General features: G+C 38.1%; 2 protein-coding genes across 3 annotated transcripts; both read right to left on the bottom strand.

Annotated features, from left to right (window-relative positions):
- Positions 1-1921: 1921 nt before the first annotated feature.
- On the bottom strand, positions 1922-17575 carry LOC5513350 (nuclear pore complex protein Nup93). The gene is made up of 27 exons (XM_001633564.3): positions 17209-17575; positions 16262-16379; positions 15462-15524; positions 14958-15083; positions 14451-14525; positions 14043-14132; positions 13576-13652; positions 13263-13322; positions 12638-12770; positions 12340-12437; positions 11777-11836; positions 11578-11655; positions 11136-11223; positions 10638-10722; positions 9843-9919; positions 9234-9348; positions 8502-8628; positions 7833-7905; positions 6068-6112; positions 5771-5896; positions 5381-5425; positions 5206-5279; positions 4384-4501; positions 3933-4016; positions 3339-3409; positions 3074-3131; positions 1922-2742 (listed from the first exon to the last, which is right to left on the bottom strand). The coding sequence occupies exons 1-27, from the start codon at positions 17376-17378 to the stop codon at positions 2623-2625; spliced, it is 2454 nt and encodes an 817-aa protein (XP_001633614.1). The 5' UTR covers positions 17379-17575; the 3' UTR covers positions 1922-2622.
- A 4697-nt stretch (positions 17576-22272) lies between these two features.
- LOC116618786 lies at positions 22273-23173 on the bottom strand. 2 transcript variants are annotated; one of them, XM_048720750.1, is made up of 3 exons: positions 23015-23173; positions 22630-22710; positions 22273-22599 (listed from the first exon to the last, which is right to left on the bottom strand). In XM_048720750.1, exons 1-3 carry the CDS (start codon positions 23067-23069, stop codon positions 22292-22294), a joined length of 444 nt encoding a protein of 147 aa, XP_048576707.1. In that variant the 5' UTR covers positions 23070-23173; the 3' UTR covers positions 22273-22291. The 2 variants fall into 2 exon arrangements, with proteins under 2 accessions (XP_048576707.1, XP_032238766.1); XM_032382875.2 differs by having other exon boundaries at positions 22273-22710; positions 23015-23171.
- Positions 23174-24045: the final 872 nt, after the last annotated feature.

Here is a 24045-nt window from a genome sequence, read left to right as displayed (position 1 = left end):
AACAAAAGCTACAGTAGCTGGGCTTTCACCAGAAACGAAATATATGTTTAGGGTTTACACAGTGGCTGATTTAAACAAAGTGACAGACAGGGGGATGTGGAAGTATGTACAAGTCTATGTGATAACTGAGAAAGCTAGGATTATGCTTATGTAGCCTTGATAAGGTGAGATGACAGAATATTTCAAGTTTACCCTGTAAACTCCTACTAATTCGAACTGACTTTTATCCTCCCTCCCCCAATCTTTTGAGTAAGCAAGGCTCTGTAGTATTTTGGTATTAAGAGTGAGCTTTTTCACTTAATGCCATTATGTAAAAGGCATTTTTTTAAGAAAAGATGTTGAGCCAATCAAAATTAGGTACATGTCTTGTAAATTACCTGTCGTAAGGAACATTAAAACAAGCTTTCGGGAACAGTCTCAGTCCGCTAATACACGCACAATAACTGTTATGCCTTGTGCACACTAGTGACATAACGGCATGGGCGCGCGAACTCTGTTTAGGTTTATGTCAAAATGTCCAACCACTCACACTTGAAAATACGAAGATAAGAGTGCAGGGCATTACTGCAAACAATTTCATTTTATTTCTTTTCTTTTCCAAGTCTTTTAAACTAAGGGCTTTCCACAATAAAAAAAAGCTGACTGTGGTTAAAATCATATCTGTTGATTGTCATAGGAATGCAAATGCCAAATGACCAAGACAACTCGCGTCAGCAACAAATAACAGGGAGGGATGCAGGCCTAAAGTTGACTGATTCCAAATAATAGTCGAAAATCTTCCCAAATAAAACACACGGCAAACAAAAATGCCATTAATATACTAAGAATACACTGTCCGGGGGTTTTGCTAAAAACATTATGTATTCACTTACGAGGGCGACCACTTTCCATTGCCATAACTTCATAGAGAATTCGAAAGAGCTATCGTCCGGTCGCCACACTTTCATCATTAATTCCAACTTCTCGGGATCTGAATTCGATCAAATTCTACACCATAATCAAAAGGATAACACTCCTCTTTTCGGCAGACAGGCTCTCCACGAGAAACGTCTGCATTTTGTGAAGCAATGCTTCGCTTGCTTCCCCTCCCCCAAACTAGATTTATCACTCACCATCAGGAACAATATTTCCCGTGGGGGGACCGGAAATGCTGTCCAAGTGCTAAAGGAAATAACAGCGAAACAACCCACAAAGCAGGTCTAGTAGTGTTTAAATTACAGACAACAGATGGGTGTTTATTTCTATTGAACGTTCTAAAATTCACATCTACAAAAAAACATTTTTCTGGGATTTTGAGTGATTCATTGGAATCAGTTGAATCAGTCTGGATCCACCCCTGAATAGAATTAACAACAGGGCGAAGAGGGAATGTACGAGACCATTGATTACAACAGTGAGGAGACTGAGCGTAGAAATAACAGCGGGCACGGGTTGCCAGAAAAAGCCATGGACGGTAGTGAATCAATGAGAAATGGAGGTTACGATTATACGCAAGTGGATGGTGAAAACGAAATCGCTGAAGGGTTCTTAGCCATAATACAAGCACCACATAATGAAATGGGTGGAGAACCCGATCATCTTTCGCTGGATCAGGGGGGCGAAACGAGCTCCCAGAACAGCGCTTACTATGAAAACTCACAAGCTCCACGCAACGATTTAACCGACGAATTTAACACTATGGGCGCGCCAGGTACTGCCGCCACATTGCATGAGGTCGCTGCGCCCAGACGAGGCAGCAGTCACTTTCCAAAGGATGCCCCCTACAAAAAGATATACCCGTCGACAAACACTTTATACACGAGTTTGAGCCCCTTGTCACGAAAACCGCTGACAAACGAATGCCGTGATTATAGCAAGCCTGGCGAGTATCAAGATTTAGAGTTATCGAAAGTAAACGCCGAATACGCTATATAGCACAGAATGGAAATATAAATGATTTTGTTTTATTTTCCGTACAGAGCCTAATTACAAATGGAAAGACCCAGTCTTTGAATGAGCTTATGCAAGAGAGAACAATGTAGACATGATAACACTAAGCCTCTGTTCACGCGATGGACACCACTTTTTGCTATGTCGACCTTTCATTGGCTAAATCTGCATGAAATATTATTATTGTCTAGCTCCAACATTGAAAATATGACAGGTATAAGAATATCTGTTTAAAACGTCTCTCAGCTGCGCTCTTGTCATCCTAGCACAGGAGTGTGAGATAACACACACTTAAATCGGCTATTTTGGGAAAGCTTTTGCGATATTTAAGATTGGATTTGGTAAATAGGGTATAGATCCTTACTTTCAGATGTCTTTTTCGAGATTTCTTCACATTGTTTGTCTTTCAACGTGGAATAAAAATAACAAATGTGTGGTTGACTAGTGTAGGTCTTATCTGGGGTCGAGCTGGGCTGGTCTTCATGTTTAGTTCATAAGGACCTATATCTGGTGTTTAAGGTCTTATCTGGCGTCGAGCTGGGCTGGTCTTCATGTTTAGTTCATAAGGACCTCCATCTGGTGTTTAAGGTCTTATCTGGCGTCGAGCTGGGCTGGTCTTCATGTTTAGTTCATAAGGACCTCCATCTGGTGTTTAAGGTCTTATCTGGGGTCGAGCTTGGCTGGTCTTCATGTTTAGTTCATAAGGACCTCCATCTGGACAAGACGCGCGTTAGTGTCCCCTGGCATGCGGTATGGGATGAGGCCCGCGAAGGTGAGAAGGGAGCGAGCTTGTCGACGTAAGATCATACGCAACTAGAAGTAGCAAACAAAATACAGTTCAATGAGGCAGGGAGGGGTGGGTAATACAGGCACCTGAGGGGGATACCCTCAAGGTGGGGTGGTGTGGGGTGGACGGTTGCGGTTGAAGCGCAAAATACGCACGCTTTGAGATAGTTACTGCGTGGAAATTGACAATACGGCAGTGCCGTAAATGATTTAATAAACGCCCCCTTTCTAACAAAACACAAGACATCAGAGGTGTATTAAATGGAGACACAAGAAATTAGAAGAGTATTACATGAAAACAAAAGACATCAGAAGGGTATTACACTATAAACAAGTTTCTGGAAGGGTGTAAACTTACCTGCTCCATCCCACCGTCATCTCTCCTTCGGTCCAAAAGAGGACTTTGACCGCTCGACCTGTAAGCACACAATTACAAGGGGGTAATCTTCTTTGTTTGTTTTGTTCAAACAATACCCTCTCACGTAACTTACTTTTTGTCTTGTTTATTCATTTAACATAGACATGTACCTTTTTAGATAGCTTTAATAGCGTAATATGTTTTATGGTACTCGACAATACAAAAATCACTGAGGTATATGTATCTAATCGGTCAGTGGACTTACTTGGTGCCACGGTACTTAGTGTAAAGAATATTCATTGTCGCTAGCAACACATCAGGGAGAACTCGTCGAATCTAAAACAAATATTGAGTAAACATATTTGGTGAAACGACTTACGAGACAGAATTCTAATCGTAGGGGCACTCGGCTGCACTTTCGGAAAGCTTATAAGCAGTCACAATCATCCGGAATAATAAAAACTACGATGTTTATCAAATGCTGTTGGTCTTTAAAATAAATAGTTATCGGAAAGATTTCATGTTGTCTTGTTTCACACTTAGTCATATGTCATTGTTTGAAGTGGAAGCATACAAAGTACTCTAAACTGGTTGTTAAAACAGCTGCCTTCTTAGGGGGTTCTTGTCAGAAGAGGGTCGACTGCATAATGGGTGGGTCTATTCCAACTCTAGGCATTACCCTGAAATGGATTTGTTAAACACATTATTGTACTGTCTAAAAAATTGCAATAATGGGTGTGTCTAGACCAACTCTAGGCATTACCATAACATTTTACTGTGTGACAACAAAATAATTGGTGTGTAGTGGGTGTGTCTAGACCAGGTCTAGGCATTACCTTGACAAGGATTTGCTACCCACCTCATCGTTGTACTGTCTGAACGCTGCAACTCGCTCCTCAACTGTCTCACTACTTAGTGGTACCAGCTTGAGTTTCTGAATCACCTACATCACCCGACAGCAGACATGTAAGTTTAGTACTGTTTTGAGTAAAAATAAATATAGGAAATAGAATACTCTTTGCGTGCCTTTATAGCGTTTTGAAAGCTAAGGTGTTTTTTACTTGGGATAATTCGAGAGCAGATCGGTGTAGCACGAGATCGCAGGTCAAGGGCCGCATATTTAAATTTGAAAACAGCTTAGGGAAGCCTCTTGGTATAGGCACAACTTGCAGACAGGACCCTTGTCCAATAAAGGGATCCCCACACAGCCTTTATATATAAGTGAAGCTACTTGCAAAATAAAGAGAGTATGAGACTAGAGTTAGTATAACTAGAGTATGCCAAGGACTACAGGAGTACTTGAGACTTACATCTAATGCAGTGTCGGTCTGGTTGCCGTGGTAGAGATCAAAGAATTGCATCAGGTCTAGTAAGAGAAAGAAGGTGCTCATTCGGCTCTGGCTTGCGTTGTGGCCCTGTGCACGATACCTACAAATCAAGCAACAAAAAAGCACTGGACATCCGTCATCATGTAAGCCATAAATAAATACACACAAACTAACAACAAACCATTGTAAGGAAACTTAACCACCATAACTGTCACATCAATAGATAGATAGAAATGAAAGATCTGTAAATTACAATAGCAAGATAAAATATATAGCAGAATAAGGATTTTACGATGCTCCAACCATATACTCGAACGTACAATAAATTTGCTTTCTCTCCCTGGTCAAAAAAACACCAACGTTTTCAAAAAAATGGCTTCAACTGAACAATACCTCTATTTCATAATGCAGTTTACTTCTCCAAAGAAACCTTCAAACTTCTAACTTTATTGTGCATAAATACATTATTTTTTTCTTTTATGTGCTCACCCGCTAATAGAACAGGCTAATCTAGGCGGGTTCAGCTTAAATAATAGTTACAATAATAGTTGCAAATATAGTTACAATAATTTCAGAAATAACAAACACAGGACGAGCAAGACGAACAGGTACACATCACATAAAAAAAGAAGAGAGAAAAATGAGAGGGGTTTAGTTTTCCTGTAGAGAGCAATGTTTGTTGGAGGAATATATCAAAGTTGTTCATTAGTCATAAAAACGGTACCTAACTTAAGTCACTGCTCCACTGCATGGCCCTAAAATGGAACCATGACTTTGCTAAGGGCAAAACCACAGGTTACCCACCTATCAGCTATCTCTACAGCCATGTTATGAAGCCGGTCCCGTGGTGACTGTGGGGCACCGCATGTTGATACTACCTAATGACAAAGGTTTATTGAATGTTTAACGTTTACAGGATACACTTTTTTCACATAGGGGGGCGGGGGGTGGGGGTAGGAAGTTTTGTCGACTGCATTACCTGGCTGATTAGCTTGTTCATGAGCTCAATAGTCTTGTCATGGTTCTGAGAAGATAATAATAATCATCATTAGAATCATAATAATACTTATTACGCTTCTAATCATCATCGTCATGATCATTTACCTTTAATTATTTGGTTTCATCATTTATCCTGGCCAAGGTCATAGAGCCAAATCGCTCTTCAAACCCTAAGGAGACTTGATTACTTACCTTGGCAAGACAATAGAGCAAAACCACCTACTAAAACCCTAAGGAATTTTGATCATTTGTTTGGCAAAGTCTTAGAGCTAGATCACCTCTGAAAATCCTAAAAAGTTTGATCACTTACCTTGGCAAAGTCATTAAGCCATACCGCCTCTTAAAACACTAAGGAAGTTTGGTTACTTACTTTGGCAAGGTCATAGAGACGAATTGCCTCTTCAAACAGCCCTTTTTCCTCAGTATCTTTGGCAACTCTTTCAATAATAGCCTGTGTGTCTTGGCGATCTCGCTGGAACTTGTCGATGCAACCAGGCTGAACAAGTAAGACAACTCATTCAACACTAAGGGAATTCAAATTTCCACTTCTGCCCTAGGATTTATAGATTGGGAGCAAGGCTTTACAGATTGGGGGAAAAAGTTATAATGAACCATTCAGCTTCATCTCAAGGAAACTGAAAACTACTGGAATCTTTTGAACATGTACCTTTCTAGTGCCATTAGGTTCCAGTTTTCCAAGAAGCATTTCAAACTGTTGATAAAAAATTTTCAAGAGTTACATGAGCACAGTTGTTAGGATACTAATATAAAACATGGTGAACATTATACGTAAATGCAACTTGTTTAAAGAGGCTCAGTTGCAGATCAGCTTCAATTTTGTTACCCTAGCCAAAGACTTTGTTTGAGAAACCATGCATTTTCAGCAGCTGATTTTGGAAAGCTATTGCAATATTTATTATATTTTACAAATAGAATCTATCAACTAAAGTATAACAGTTTTTATGGTTATTTCAAGATTTTTTTCACATGATTTGTCTCCCAAAATTGAATGAAAATGGCGACAAGTTATGGATGACTTGGAACTTTCAAAATTTAAGCTTTCCATAAAATTGGTGAATTTTCATAGCTTATATACAACTAGTGGTTACCCGTGAAGTATTCACGAAAAGCAATTCTTTGTTGTATAAAACTTTTTAAGGTATATTTCAATCCTTCAATGTATCGGGCTTCCTGTTGCTTTAGGGGAATAGTATGCGTCGTCATAAACATTAATTAAACAAATGCCTCCCTTTTGAGTCCCCAATATATTTTTCTCATTTAATTTACCTTATAAAGATGTGAAAAGGCGCTTTCTATAAAATACCGTCCATATTTTAGTATTCCACCTTTTCCTGTTTTCCTATATCCGTGTTGGGAGCCCTGTGTATGATGTTTTTGGCGGGAATCTGACAAACGAATTCTTCGCACGTTCATATATAACTTAATATGTTGGGTTTTGTGAATAAGAGAGTGGATCGTGAATCCTCGCTTTGACCTCGGTGGTCGATTCCATACTCTTTTATAAAAATCTATGTAAAAGGTATGTGGGTCTGGAAACACAAAATGACTGCCAACTATTTGTAATGAACAAACCTTTTGCTTTTATAAAATTGAACTTGTTCAAAAGTCAAAAGTCTTGTAGTAATAGATAAAAGTTTTTTTCTTCCGTTTTCTTGTTTGTGAGCCATTTTGTTTATGCGCGACGGAGCTAAAGAATCTACTTTTTTTTAGGTAGGAATAATGCCTTTCTAAATAACAGTAAAAAGATGTTTTTTTTTTCAGCTGCAATGAAACTACGGCAAGTATTCGAATTCTTTTTCAGATTTGATTTTACACATCTTCCGAAATTGTCTAAAATAAGATTTCTCTTCTACCATATTTTTGGAGATGGCTTATTACTGTATACTTTAGTGTGTTTTTCTTGAAAGACGTGGAGGTCTGAACGTCATTAGCGTGAATTAGAAATTTTCTATCCGGTATAATCTTGAAATAAAAACCATTTTGCACACCTCTTCTCCGGAAATGTGTGGAAATGGCGTGGTTTCGGAGTTTTCTAGCTCAGCCGTTTTTTCGTTTAAGGTTGACAACAGTCCATTCCTTAGCGTATTATATACAGTATATTGGTTGTATACACCTATTTGAATAAAGGTTGAAGTGCAGATGCAAATGGCGATTGGCGAATGGCAGTTCTACGACCGAAAGTAACCATGCGTCTCAAAGAATATGGATAAACCAAAACAATTACCCATTAAAGGTTACCAATGCTTGGCTCTGACATTGCTGAACTTTATTTCACACGTTTAATTTTACGAATCATTAGTACCCATAACCCCTTACCATTTGCCATTTGCACTGACAAACCTTTGTGAAATAGGTGTATAGAATGTATATTTTGAAGTCCAGACTTCGCACCCTGTAGTAAACCCTCCTACCTCTCTGGTCTCTAGTACAAGCTCACTGACGCATTCCATGAAAAGATCTCCGCCATGGGGTCTCTTGATGTTTCTGAAGAGAATATTCAACCATTAACAAAACCACTCAACATTGATGGAAAATACCTTTTACTGGTTAGCATTAAACAAAGTACATAAAAACATCAACTGCAACAAGAAAATCAACATAACCACAACATCATCAACCAATGATTATTAATAACATAGATAATTTCATTAATAGTGAGATAAACATCATCAACAACAACAACAACCAGTAGCAGATCTAGGGGGAGGGTTTAGGGGGTCTATCCCGCCCTTTGTGCTGCCAGAAAGCCATATGTAACATAACATTTAATTACCCCCTCCCCCTTTGTCACTCAGCCAGCCCCCCCCTCTTTGCACAGCAAGAACAACAGATGCAACAGCAACCGCTATTTAAACCTGTGTTGCTTCCTCTGAGAGGTTCTTATAAGTATAGGTCATTTATATCTTTGAACAGGATGGGATGAGTGAGAATCAAGGTCAGTTGTATTGGAAGGATGATGAGATAACCCATATAAGAAGCAGTCAGACTCCTTTTGGTATGGACCGAAGGTTTGGAGTAAGCAACTCACTCCATTGAGTTGACTCACATTCTATCAACAAATTTTAGAAAGTGGACATTACCTCAAGAGATAGAAGTACTGCAACGCTTCTCTTGGGTCTGTCATTTCAAATTTGCGTGTGTAAGACATGATGAGACGTGCAAAGTTGAGCTGCCTGAATGGCTGGGGGGTACTGGGGTCAGTTGTCACTAAAAACAATGTCAGCAAACAGACAGAAAATTACCATAACTTGTTTTACATGCTAGATGCTACAAATTATCACATCTCCCTTTACATCAACAATTTCATTTGGTATTTTTTTTTACATTAGAACCAAACAAGAAACACTTCTCCTATCTCTCAGGGAAAAAGAGGGTGGGAGGAAGGAGGGTCTTATGGAGAGAGGGAAATCTTTTAAAGATTTTTTTTTGTGTGTGTGTGTGGGGGCTTATTGGAAAGGAGGGGGGGGGGGGCTTAATAGAGCTTCTAACTTAAGAAAGAATCCATTATAACTGCAAGTAATCACCTGCAAGATACAAAGCAGCAAGAATGGCTCGTAAAAAGATTTAACACCCCTTCTTTTCTTTACAATGTTGAATTCCATGGAGAAAGGTATATGGCTCCCAGTGGATATGAGGGCAGGGCCACCCCTATTCTCAGACATGTTTGGGGAAAATAAGAAGAGATATAAGGAAATATTCAGAAGAACACCTTCCTTACCACACCTTACATAAATTCTCCCCCCCCCCCCCCATGCCCCAATCTAGATCCACCCTGTTGACTCAACATCATCTCTGAGAAGTTCCAGACTTACGTAATTGTGTTTGCAATGATTCCGAAACTGCTAGAAGACCCATCTCATACAGGGAGATGGCGATGTGAACAGCATGACTTCTAAAGAATTCCACTCGTGATAAGAACTCAACTGCCTGCCGAGCCAAGGGACAGGATGAATCAGTGAGTAGACATGGGACGTGTGGGCAACATAATCCTCATCATATTAACTGGTTATAAATATAAATTTATTGACAGAAACATAACTTAATCTAGACTTCAATTCTTCTTTGAAGAAGACCATTCATGCCACCATTTTACTCTCCCGCACAATACTGACCCTTTCAAAGAATCCATTTCCATCGGCTTATTTAAGCAGGTGACTGAGATGCTTTCAATAAAATATTGTTGACAAAGTATTACTTCAATCATGCGTGGCTACTGTTTTCTTCCAAATAAACTGGTGAATTTTCAAATAACAAAGGAATGCTTGATTAACATTCACTGCTATTTCTTAAGGATCATCCTATACAATAACACATCCATTGATGCTAGCTCTTGAGGTTAAGTTGACTTTTCCCAACAATCAACCCCATCGTTTTCTACAGTAGCATGCACAGTCTCCCTAGTGAATGCTATTCATACTTACAGCCTCAAACTGACCAGTAAGGAACAAGACCATGAAATACAGGAAGGGTTGCTGGTAGGCACCAAAGTGAGTCTCGCCTTCAAAACAATGAAACATAACAAGTAAACAACAATAAACCCTAAAATATTAAGAACAGGCAAGTAATTTCAATGTTCTGGTAAAAAGCACAAAAAACAATTGAAAAAATGGAATAGCAAATCTCGATGTGTAACATCGAGAGGATAAATTAAATGGGAAATTGCAACAAGGAACAAGGAAATTACAAGGAGTAGGTCTGGCACATTCTCATAATCTATAGAAAATTATTTTCTTTCTACTTTATTTATGAGACTTGACAGACTTTTTTGTTATGCTGTCAACACATGAAAAACAGACATGACGGAAAAACATGACTTAAAGCTTCAAATAAGCAAACAACAATAAACCCTAAAATATTAAGAACAGGCAAGTAATTTCAATGTTCTGGTAAAAAGCACAAAAAACAATTGAAAAAATGAAATAGCAAATCTCGATGTTTAACATCGAGAGGATAAATTAAATGGGAAATTGCAACAAGGAACAAGGAAATTACAAGGAGTAGGTCTGGCACAGTCTCATAATCTATAGAAAATTATTTTCTTTCTACTTTATTTATGAGACTTGACATACTTTTTTGTTATGCTGTCAACACATGAAAAACAGACATGACGGAAAAACATGACTTAAGGCTTCAAATAAGCTCATTTCAGATATTTTTTGTCAGTTTCGGGTTTTAGGTCAGCTCTCTCCCCCTGACTTATGATAACAAATTCTCACCAAACTGTTCAAGGAGTAGAATTTGTAGTTGGTCTAATGTCATTTCATCTTGGGCATCACTCTGATCAACACTTACAAGACTCAACTAGGAAATGAGAGTATAGAGAGAAATGTTAACCAATTTTCGTATAACTCCTGTATCAACTTCTTGACTAAGGTGAGAAACACATACACAAGAGAGCATATCAAATGACTACAAAAGCAAAAATACACAGGCCATGACTGTAAATAGGGAGTAAGTACGCATCTGCTTTGTCTCCTATTATCTTTGTTCTACAAAGGAGTTCTTTTGTCTCTATTCTTCTCGTTCTTTGTGTCGAGGTGCGGATATTGTTCATTTGCCCAATCAAATTGCAGCTTGTAAGAGCTGCGTACTTAACCTAAATAGGAGAGGGGAGGTTTTATTAATATTTTTTGATCATTATTTAGGTATGTCATACATAGCTTACAGTAAGTACTCAACTTCTTTTATTGGAGGGATTTTGTTGCATGCCATACCTTCAGCCACAAGTAATCCTCCGTCTTTGTGGCAAGTTCCTGGTGATTATCTGCCAAATCACAGTGGCCAACCAGGCAGTACACCGCCCTGGACAAAGAAAAGTGATGAAAAATTATCCAAAGATACCTTGGTGTGTACATGGCCAATCAGAACACACAGTTTTGCACAAAGAAGACATTCTGTTCATTTAATCAGGGCTCAATCCTCTATACATATAATCCTGCCTTATAATATTATTTGCTGGATATACATACATACTTCCAAAAAGTTTAAATCTATAGGCAAAGATGAAGTTCAAGTGATGTTAGGTGGGGTCATTTAAGAAGTTGTACACTTCTGATATTTGAAGTACAGAAAAAACATTACAGATATCAACAGAAAAACAGCCACATAAAATCTGCATTGTGATGTTCCTATAAAATGTTTTAAAGACGACTATACCTTTTAAATGGATCTTGGCTAGTACGCACTGATCTGCGATACTGAAGGCGCACTTTGCTTTCTGTGCTGGGGTTAATTCTAGACAACATGAAACAATAATACAAAATAAATCACATTCCTGGCTATAAAGAAATTTTATTTTTTATTTCTGGCCATAAATACCTTTTTCAAAGAAATTCTACTTCCTACTAAACTGTACCTTCTTCTATCACTGTTGATATATTCCCGGAAAAAGTCCTTGAAATCGCTAAGGTGTTGTCTGTGGGGGAGAAGGGTGATGACTCAATTTCAGTATTTGTTACAGTAAACCATAAAACTCTAACCATTCTTACATTGCTCAGGTGATTGAGTAGAGTTGATAAGCAAACATCATGCTGGAATGACTCCATGCTAAAATCGAACCCGGCTAATAACCAGCCATTGTATACAATTGCTGCAGGTGTAGCCTGATGTAGCAGGCCTCAAAATATTTGGAGGGGGGGGGGGGGCACAATAGGCACAGAAAATTGATAAAGAGCTCTTGTCAACCACACCTTTGTTATTGTCATCATTCAATTGAAACACAAATTATACAAAGAATCATTAAAAAATCTTTTATAATTTGTTTTCTAAGATCAATTGAATATTTCATTACAGCCTTCTCAAATCAGCTGAAGGAAGTGGATGCTTTACTTTGCTAGGATGACAAAATAGCAACAGAAAGAGACTCTTTAATTCATGAACAGGCATAATTTAAAAAGTAAATGAGTATTGTCAACTCACGGAATGTACCCTACTGCCTGAAGGGCAGAATCAGGGTCTCCACATCGCATGCAATAGTATATTAACGGCCATATAGGGGTACCATCCAGATCCCCATCCTGGAAAATAAACACTGAACTAAAATAATATCATAAAAATCAGGATAATTTCAGTGGTGATAAAGATGCTCTGAAATGTTAGCAGCGTCATCTCATCCTGGCATATGATCGAGATGGTGATAAAGACAAGAAAATAAGGTCACAATGCCAGCAAAATAAAGCTGCCAGGCTAACTGTAGGGTGTTGCTTCCAGGCCTCACCTCAAGTCCTTGGGCCCCATGTGGTAGCTTAATCTTGAGGAAACTTTTAACAAGGGGGAAGGTCCCAGGCACGCCTCCTAGCTGTGCACTTTGGAGGTTGTCATAGACTGTTTCCTGTACGTATCTCAGGTACCTGGAAAATAATAACTAAATAAATCAGGAACTAATATCCCTCCTTATAGTTGTGAACAATGGTGGTCCCATAAGTGGGGGGGGGGGGGGGGCAAAAGTTGTGGGGACGGGTGGGTACTGGTACCAGGGGGGTGGTTGGTGGTTTTAGGGGGGAGGGGTGGGAGGTGGTTCCAATCTTATTTATAAGAACGCAAGGATTTTAAACTGTTCAACAAATTTGTTGTCAGCTTGCATATATACCGCTTGAAACCCGTTGGTTAAAAAAAACGTGTATACCAAGAATGCAAATGTTTGGGGCTAAGGAACATAAGCTTCTAATAAGCCCACATGTTCAACAAGTCAAATCCAGGGCCAAGAGACAAAAGAAACTCCCAGTGCTTTAACCAGGAATCAAACCCATTTCAGCAGAGGTGTGAGGTTCCACTCTAATACACTGAACCACCTGTGATTCAAAAAGGGATCTGGATTGAAATATAAAATTTCATATTTTTACCTTTCCTCAAGGAAATGTCTGGCTCTTTCTAAAAATTGGACTTGGAATTCTGGTGAGAACCTGGTACAGACAAAAAATGTCAGAATTCAGTAGTCAGTATTATTCAGAGGTTTTGTTAGGCCCCAGCGGCCGCCAGAAGTGGCAGCTATTTTTCACCAAGCATCGGCTACTTTTTTTTAAGAGTTGACTTAAGTTTTGTTTAAACTTAAAATATAAAATCCCTCCCACCCTCTACTTATCCATTTTCACCAACTACTCTGAAAGTTAATGAAAGCCCTGTTATTAATGGAAGTATTCTTTTAACTGTAAGTACCTTATTTTGTGAGGGGATTCGCGTGAGTGGCCTATCTCACCAAGGTCTTTGATAAAGGGCCAGAAGTCTCTAACACTCTGAATAAAAAAAACAACAATAACAATAGAGTACTTCAAGTTCTTGTAAAGGTAAAAAAAAAATCCAAGAAAAATATATCCTATCCCTATACATTATCCTAATTATTTTCCTTAATGACCATCTATATAATATATAGACAGAACTTGGCACCACATAATATGATATTCATAGCATTATTCTTATATCTCGGCACAATATTACAAAAAAATACATATAATGGATAATCTTTTTTCTCATTTTCCAATTCTTTTTTCTGAGTTGGTGCTTGACCCCTCCCGAAGTTTTAACAAGATCCCTTTGTTACAAACTGTATATTCAATCGACTGAAACAGTGAACTATTCACAGTTCCTAACAAAACTTTTAAGGCACCTAAAATTGACACAAATACCTTCTCTTCAAGGCGGTCTGCGACTTCTAGGAAGCCATCAACAATATTGTGAGGCATCCCAGTGACCGCAGCCTCATTGTGAATGTAAACCTGTGGGACAAACATGTATTATAGACCGATGGTGATGCCTTATGATGACGATGACTGATAATGGCTAGAGTACCAAACAATGAATGGGTACAACTGAGACCAAATTCTTCTTTGCTTGTGTCTTGTTTTATAGTGGTCGTCTCTGGTTTATGTATCAGCAAAATTGTCAAGAATGGACCCAGGATTTCTGAGCTAATGAATGTCAAGGAGGAATTTCATAAGAGACAGGCCAACCAATTAAAATTATATTCAAAACAAAATATTTGAGGCAAGGGTAGATCTACTTATGGTTATAAATACAACAAACCGGCTTTTTACCTGGCGTGCATATGCAAGTTCAGTGGCATCTAGAGCAGATCGACCATGCATGTTCAGAGAACTAGCAGAGAATACCTAGAAAAAGAAATTCAAGTTGTTTCATCATGCCTATATTACTCAATAAGTATCATAATTGACACCACAATTTTCAATATTCTGGACTCTTGTTTGACGATTTCGAACAGCTAAACTGATTTCTGGCTTCCATCATTCAAAATCATTGAAGCATTTCATTGGCCAGTACTGAAATGGTTTAAAATCAAAACCCCCTTTGCTGAGGGTACGGACCAATCAAAATGCACCAACTGCAGTTTGAATGACAGAAGCCAGGGAGCGGTTTATAGCAGTTATTGACGCTATATGGCGGAACATGTGAAAATGAGCTACAAAATTAGAATGTAAAAACATTACATAGTGCTACCCTTGAACAAGCAATGTAACACCACCAATAAATATAATATATGAAATCGCAAAAAGCTTACAAATGACCATAATAAAATTTCTCACCTCTGGCTCAGGTAGAAACTCAACTGATTCCTGGGCACCAAGCAGAGAGTTGAAAATTTTCTCTTTCTCCTGCTCTAGTTCACTCTCCATACAACTCCACTGGTACTTCTTGGACTGGGCAAATGTCTGTGTCAAGCGAATAATAAAATTACTACATGCTTATGTACTGCAGTAACTCTATTGGTTATTTGGAATCATTTAAGACATTGATTAAATAGAGGTTTGATAAGAAACTACTAGTCCACTTATACAGATGAAACTTGATTAAGGGATATCATATAAAGGTATTTATATAAGTATATTTCCAATTCTATATTACACCAATCAAAATCATCAATCACCATCATCAATCAATCATCTTATTATGATAATTTTGAAAAAAAACACAGACAAGTACATAATAATATACACTGGCGACCCTGGCGACAGTATTAGCTATATATCCAGCTAAGGAATAAAAGACTGGAAAGGTTTTATTGTAAAATTGGATTACAGAATGCTTACACTTTTTCTAGCTTCTTCAATAGCGGAAAGAATTGCGTTCTCTCTTTCATTCCTGAGAAATCCCTGCAAAAGGTAACGCCAGGCATGAGCATGCAGTTGTGATGTTAATTACGAGAAACAAACAATTGTTCAACTTGGAATAGGCCATTCCAGCTATAAGGATGCGCGCACACTCACCATTGGAACCTACCCCAACTACCATCATGCAGCGTGCGCTTCGTGTGGTGCAAGCTTAAAAAAGTGCATTCTGGTAGTTGAGGTGAGTTTCTATGGTTATGTGCGCACAAACTTATAGCTGATATGGCCAATTGGCATGCTAGTTGAGAATGCTTTATCTTGGTTTACACGACATGATGGGAAAACATGACTTGAAGTTTCCAATAAGCTCATTTCACATCAAATAACGCGGAAAATTCCCCTAAGTACTTAGTGAGTAATATCAAACAAAATGTCAAATGCGACTTTTTTTAAAATTGATGCGACTTTTTGTAAGGTGACATTGAAATTTGAGCTTTTCGTCCCTGAGCTCATACATAGTGCAAGGATGATCAAGGAAAAAATTATCTGAAAAGGCCAAAATCTGGGTATGTGCATTTCAGCCTCACGTTTTTTGTGTTTTGAAAAGTGAAAATCAGTCAGGAATACAAGGAACTGATGACAATTGTAAGAGCTTGTATCTTCTTTCTCCATTTCTTCGAAGTGCGCATGTTCAGGGTTTTTCCGTCATGTCGGTTTTAACTGATGGTTTTCAGGAGGATGAGAACATAACCATACCAGTCTTCCATAGTTTCTCCACATACCTGGATATCTGTCTCCCTGACCGGCTCAATTGGCTCAAATGTCTTGGTTGTGTCAAGCTGGTCCAGTTTTTCAGAGAGCTTAGGGACATCAAAACCTTTAGAGCCCAGTAGTATAGAGCTAATAAAATAAAGAACATGGTGGAATCATACCGTCTCATTAGCCAAACAGAATAGACGGCAGACAAGGAGAGGGGAATTTCTTATTGCAGAGCCATAGCAGGCCACATAAGATTGGTGGGGCACAATACAGAAACATTATGAAAATATTGGGGGGGGGGACACAGCTACGCCCCTACAGGTCATTTCCTCATAAATTTTTTTAAAATATTGGGGGGGGGGGGGAACATGCCCCAAGTGCCCCCCCCCACCCCTGCTACAGCCCTGTATTGGTAGTATGGAAATAGGTGATAAATATAGGAGGTTTTTTTTGGAGACAAGCTAATAACCCCTGTTTTACATAACGTTTTAAGAGCTCACACATGTCAGAATTGACCTTTGTATACATTATGTATCCACTACCATTTTAGCACAGATTCAATGCCCCCCCTTGATCCTAGAGAACAGTAAATTTTGTCTCCCCCCCACCCCCCAAAAGTGCAAAGTTGTATAAAGGTATACACCTATTAAAAAAAGTTGCCATTGTAAACAACAAATTGGTTGATCAGCAAATGTAAGTTGTATGACCGAAATGTGGTGTCTCATTGTGTTTCTTCTGAATGCAGGAGAATTGTAGATCAGTCATCAATGCCTGGCTCTGTAATCGCTTAAGTTCATTTATAACCTTATCCATAAGTAGCTTTCGGGCTTGCATCTGCCATTCGCCAATTCCCATTTGTCGTTTGCAACCTTTTTTTTTAATAGGTGTACATAAAATTTACATCCATTTTTCCGTAATCATCTCACTTCTTATCTCAGACCCACACGAGCTTAATAGCATTTGTACTTACGCTTTCACATCAGCCCTCTCGCCTGCCGTAGTACTACTACGCGAGAGCAGTCTCTGTCCTGCCTCAGCGAGCTGATGGAGGTTGCGATCAATTCTCGGTAATTCCCAACCGCTATCCATGTCCGCCGTCAACTGTTCAGCTTGCTGTAACAAATCGCTAAAATTCGACATGTTTAAGGCTTGTTCTTGACGATACTTCCACTCAGATAAACTTGAAAACCTAGGGGTTCTATGAAGAACCTAAGAGTAATATAACGTCCGCTTCTTGGCGATGTTTCTAGGGAATTTCGCGATGGAATGGAGTGTCACGTTAGAAGTTTCATAAAGCCCGCCATCTTGTTCTTTCCATGTGAGACTTCGGTAGCATGCGCATGCGTATACCTTTTTTACGGTCACCCTATGTTTTTCGAAAAAAAAAAAAAAATGCGCGATAGTATACTGTTCTCCGTAATTCCTTTCTTCCTGTTTACAAGAAAGGAATTACGGAGGTATGTATACAGGCTATATGCGAGATAGGCGATAAAGGTCCTTAATAGACTAAATGCCCGACAGTTTTTGATTTATTGATAGTTCCAGAAAATATCCATACCGCCCCCCTCCCCCCATTGAGGGGATTGGAAATTCCGGGTAGGCCTTTCCAGATTGTGCTCGGCACTATTTTAGCGCAATTTGGGTTTGGGAGCACTTTTTGGGTAAACTAGTCAACTTCTAGCCTTTTTACCCAAGTTACTAGATTTTCTTGTCTTACATAGACATTTCTAGTTTCCTTGACTACAAATAATATTATCTAGGCTAAGACTGTAAGACTGGTGATTTCGACATTTTAATGGGTAGCCTGCGCTTTGGTAAACACAAATATTGGGTAACCTGTGGAGTTCATTACAATAATAGAATGCCTTATCTGTTTGCAATGTTTTCCTGTTTTACATCTATTGTAATTATTTTTCGTTAGGAGGTTGTTATAATTATAGTCTGTTATCAGGTTTGACCAGGGGCTCATAAGTAGGGGCAATCAACTTTCTATTCTGGTACTATATAGGTGTCACGGCGTTTCCTAGGATCAGGCTATTTTTAGACGCACGGATGAGCCAATCAGATGGCAGGCGGGAAAATTTGACTTTGTCTCAACGAATCCAAAATGGCGGTCGAGAAGGGGGAAAACGACGCTTGCTTTTCAAAGTCTTCCTACATCGTCATATGCCTAATAATTTCTGAACCCTTTTAGCGACAGAGAAAAAAGATTTTTTGACTAGCCTTGGACTATTTATTTCTCCATAAGTGGACTCAAACTTTGTTACGAGGACATTTTCTTGCTCTTGCAAAAAATAAGTTCCCTGCTAGCAGAGGCCTCTTTTCTCGAAATACAGAGAGAAGAGGCCTCTACTAGCAGGGAAAGCAATAAGTTAAATTCGGAAATAAGTGATCATTTGTTTCGACCTCGAAATTCTCTCGCTGAGAGGCCATATTATCAGTCATAATGTGTTTGATACTGCTAGTTAACTAAAAAGAGTGTAAGAAGTAACATAGAGTAGTTTATGTATTGTTTTTCGTTTTACATTTATATTAAACCAGCTCTTCAAAACTGTATGTAATTGTGTTTGTATATGAAAGAATTTAGTCATGATGCGCATAAATATCAACACTCATTACCTGCCCTGGACTCAACTTGTCCTGATCTGGTAAGAAACTGTAAAAAGTAACCATGTAAAAGTAGTATACTAACATAAAAGGCATTACATTTGTGTCTTTTTTTGTAAATTTTGTTTCCATTTTTAAGCTTAATTCAAAAATTGATACTTGTTACTTACTCATTTAACTTAAAATCGGTTATGAATACTTAAAGTATTACATACTTACGGTATCCTGATTTGTTCAAATTTGACTGACCTCTTGGCTGTCCAGAAATCATAATAAGATTTAAAATCATTGCAAAAAAGGCCAGGAGTGTATAAAAGCATGCATATCTGTCATCCTGGCCTGTAATAAGACTTGCCATCATTATAGTAATGGCCCTTGTATAATCTTTCAAAAAAGGTATTGATGGAAAGATGATGCTGTCACTCAAACATTTTCAGGCTCTTCCTGGTGCTTGGACCCCTTATCAAATATTATAAGACTTTTTCTTAGACTGACATAACCTTTTTTTGTATATAGACATGGGATTTATGGATTGTAATCCTTGGTTTCCTTTAGTTTGCTGAATGGTTCTTTATCATTGTGCCAATTGTGTGATGATTATGATGATTATTTCATCAGTCCATTCATTTCGTGTCAGTGGTAGCACTCTGGAGTCCATTTTTAGTGTCCTAAGATTTGGAAGTGGTGAAAGCATCTCATATGACCAAGCCTGGCAAGCCAATCAACCAAAAGGATTTACAACGAAAAATAATATTTAGAGGAAGGATATAGAAATGTCATGATCAATATAACTGTTACAATATAAATTGTCTGATTTTTTTAGTCCACATGCCTAGAAAGTAATAGCTGTTTCAACATTCCATTTTGGTTTGAATGGGTCAAATAACATTTGACCAAGAGCTCTGCAAAGCCCTCCCATAACAACATTAGGTTAACATATTCACCCTATATAGCTACCAACTCCCTTGACTTAGCTTCAAAATACCCTAGTTTGTGGCTATTATTTCCTGGTTTGATAAGATGTTGAGAATCAAGGCAAAAGTCAATAGCTTGGACATATTTCATACTATGACTTTGATAACCAAGATTTACAAGCTTTGATTTGTTGGTGCCCTGCTTCAGTCCATGAAGAGAAAAATCTGGCATTGCACCAAAAAAATGTCAGATTCTTAGAAGTTGTGTTAACACCATGCCAAAATGAATGTACACAAATGGGCCAAATAAGCCCAGGAAGAAAACCACTTGACAACTTCTATCCTGCTGGATTTTGTGGACTGTGTCAACAGTTAGGGACAAACACAGACTAAGAAAAATGTTGACACCATTTAGAGGTGCTTTTTAATACACTATATTTTGGCAGGCCAAAACCTGCAGTTGATATTTAATAGTAAGAGTAGCATGTTTGCAGCTAATATGAACAACTTCAATAATAATTAAGTGAAAAAACGATAATTATAATAGGGAGTTGTGTAAACTAAGTAATTTTACAGTAAACAAAAGTCAACAATAAAGTTTTTGAGTAGCAAAACACATTCATGAATGTAGCAGATAAAAGAAAAACTTCAGGATATTTTCCTTATCATTTCATATAATTTTATCTATTACAGCGAAATAACAGACTGTTATTATTACAGGAAAATAATAGACTGTTTGAGTGGCAGCATAATCTTCCCCACAAGAGCTTTTCTGAAAGATTTAACAATTACTAAAAGTGCATTACTATAATGGTGGAAAGTCTTACATTATATTTGCATGCTTTTATACCTTCCTTGCCTTTTTTGTAATGATTACAAAACGTATTATAGTTTCTGGTCAGCCAAGATGTCACATTAGAAACGACTTCAGTGGATAGTCACTATAATACACATCCTCTCTATCCTCTTTTTTTGGAAAGTCAAATTTGATCAAAGTATTCATAACAGATCATAAATAACAAGTATATATATATATATTTTAATTAAATGGAAATAGAATTTACAAAAAGACACAAATATTCATATTGAGGTTGCCTTTTATGTTAGTATACTTTTGCATGGATATTTATTACCAGATCAGGACAGTCAGTCGAGGATAGGTCATGGTTGTTGATACAAACACAGTTCCAGCTTTGAAGAGCTCGTTTAATAAAAATATTTAACAAAAACAAGACATAAACTTTTGTATGTTACTTCTTACACTATTGTTAGTTAGTTAGTTAGCAGTATCAAAAACCTTATGAATGATAATATCGCCTCTCAGCTATATGGATCGATACAAATTATCACTTATTTTTTGCAAAAGCAAGAAAAAATGTCCTCATAACAAAGTTTCAGTCCACTTATGGAGGAATAAATAGTACAAGGCTAGTGATAAAATGTTTTTTTCTCTCTGGCTAAAAGGATTTTGAAATTAGGAGGCATATGACGATGTAGGAAGACTTTGAAAAACTAGCGTCGTTTTCCCCCTTTTCTACCGCCATTTTGGATTCCTTGAGACAAAGTCAATTATTCCGCCCTGTCATCTGATTGACTAATCCGCGAGTCTAAAAATAGCCTGATCCTAGGAAACGCTGTGACACCTATATAGTACTAGAATGTGGGGAAGTTGATTGGCCCTACTTATGAGCCCCTGCATTGGTGATGTTTGTAAATGAACATTGTTTTCAGTAGTATCCAAATAACAAAGGTAAACAAACACAAAAGAGAACAAAGTCCTTTATAATACAGTTAGTTGTATACACTAAATTGTGATTTACCCTTTCATGAACAACAATATAAGATACTCTAATGCATGTATTTATTAAAAGCAATATTCTTAGTTTTATTCAAATTATTAATTAAAACACAATTTATCTCTAAATTGTTTTAAAAATATAGGGTAATTTTCTTTTCGCCAATGAGCACTATTTGAGCACTATTTTGATTGTGGAGCACTTTTTAAGCACTTTTTGGGTGTTTTTGGGAGCACTTTTCTGGCTTTTTGGGTTCACTGTCTGGAAACGCCTAATTCCGGGGGTGTGTGGGGTTCAAACGCCCAGGAAGATCCAGAGGAGGAGGAGGAGGAGGGGGGGGGGGTAAAATGCCCTTTTCCCATAACAGTCATGTGTATTTATTTTTTGGGGTTGGAAATTCCAGGGGGGGTCATATATACCTCCGACCCCCTCAATAGGGGCGGTATGGATATTTTCTGGAACTACACTTTCAAATAATCCAGTAAATTGTCGAACTAAAAAATATAATATAAAATCGTAATATAAGTGCCACATAGTGCTACACACAAATTTTCTGTAATATGCTGCTAAATGCCGGCAGTTCTCAATATGTTAAAATATCACGGTAAATTGTCAACCTTGTGAGTAAAGTATTCTAATTGTGTAGTTCCAGAAAATATCCACACCTCCTCTATTAAGGGGGTCGGAGGTACATTTAGTAACACACGAACAAACGTAGCAATTACAATGATTCTCTTTAATGAGACAGGTACCAAAAACGTTTATTCTGTGAACCTCTAAGGCCTTGCACGGGCTCTAGTGGATCACTAAGGCCTTGCACGGGCTCTGGTGGATCACTAAGGCCTTGCTCGGTCTCTGGTGGATCACTAAGGCCTTGCACGACATCTGGTGGACCTCTAAGGCCTTGCACGACATCTGGTGGACCTCTAAGGCCTTGCACGACATCTGGTGGACCTCTAAGGCCTTGCACGACATCTGGTGGACCTCTAAGGCCTTGCACGACATCTGGTGGACCTCTAAGGCCTTGCACGACATCTGGTGGACCTCTAAGGCCTTGCACGACATCTGGTGGACCTCTTGCATATTCAGTTGGTGCAGCAATTGTGACAGAAATAATCACCGCCAGTATTACTGCTCTAAGAGCCATGGTTTTACCTAAAAAAAGTTGACAATGATCATTATTCTAAAAAGTGTGTCACGCGATCTTCGAACGAAATGCTTGAGCCTTTGCGCAAAAAATAGAAGAATAGATGAAAATAGTTTTGGATAAAATAGTAGTAGTAGAATAAAAACGATCTAAATCATAAAATCATAAAAGCATAAGTATATGTTCAAATAAAGTTCTAGCAAAGTTTTCAATTAAGCAAAAAAGTAAAACTATAACTACAAAATCATGAGTCCATCTTCATAAAAATCACCCATTTCTAAATCCTCCCGATACAAAAACTTTTGCTCTTACCTCTCGTTAGCTCGGAGGTTCTGACTAGCTGGATTACGAAACACTGGCTTACCATTCATAGAGGGGTATTTATGTGCCTTGGGCATCAAAAAAGGCAATTAGGGGGGCATAGCATTGACTTGCTTACTGAATGAATCCCCTTGGAGGAGTGTCATATCGGCGTTGTGTTGCACAGCATGTCGAGTTATCTTACCGCTTGATAGCTAGAGCGTCATTACGACTCAACAGAAAAACATGACACAAATAATAATGAAAGAATCAGAGTGATTCATGATGACTGAATGCCACCTCCCTTTTCCCCTGTCAGGTTCAGGGCCATTCGGGGAATTTCAGCAATGTATCATCGAGGAGATCTATTGATCTACTTTGTCATTGTCCTTTTGTACACCCCGATAAAAAATATTCTCTTTCACCCTCCAAGAGAAAAAATAAAATTTGATTTTTTCTTTTTTTTTATATTAACAATAACAGTATACTGTAACTCGCGTTGGCAATACTCTTTGATTACTGGTAGGGGAGCCATTATTCATGAAAGTCTCCCCCTTGGAAACAGCACATCAAAACAATCCGATCAAAAGCTTCAACAGTCATTGGTATGATCACTAAAGGAAATTTCTTTCTACAGATACACTCTTGACCCTTTGCAATTCCCCTTTTTACCTTAGCTTAACTATTGTACAGTAGTTCGTGGATCAAAATTTGAACCGCTATACCTATATTTCTTTTACATAAAAAAACAACAACATCCGAATCATTACTTTCCCACCTTGGCGGTGCCTATACAAAGCCCTTCTTTAAAAAGTTAAATCTCCTGACACTGTCATCTCTAAATACAAGCATCAAACATCTTGTTTTGTCTTTTCACACCTTATTGGTTTGCTTTTCCCAACTTTTCCTTAATCCTTCCCCGGTCCAGTCAATCGTTAAAAATCGAAACCGATTTGACAATCGATAAAATAGAAAAAAAATCGATGATAGTTGATTGATTTTTATCGATTGAGTTTAGAAATCGTTAAAAATCGACGGCACTT

Source organism: Nematostella vectensis, chromosome 13, assembly GCF_932526225.1.
Source record: "Nematostella vectensis chromosome 13, jaNemVect1.1, whole genome shotgun sequence".
In the NCBI taxonomy this organism is placed as follows: Eukaryota; Metazoa; Cnidaria; class Anthozoa; order Actiniaria; family Edwardsiidae; genus Nematostella; species Nematostella vectensis.
This window is presented reverse-complemented; position numbering and strand designations above follow the sequence as displayed.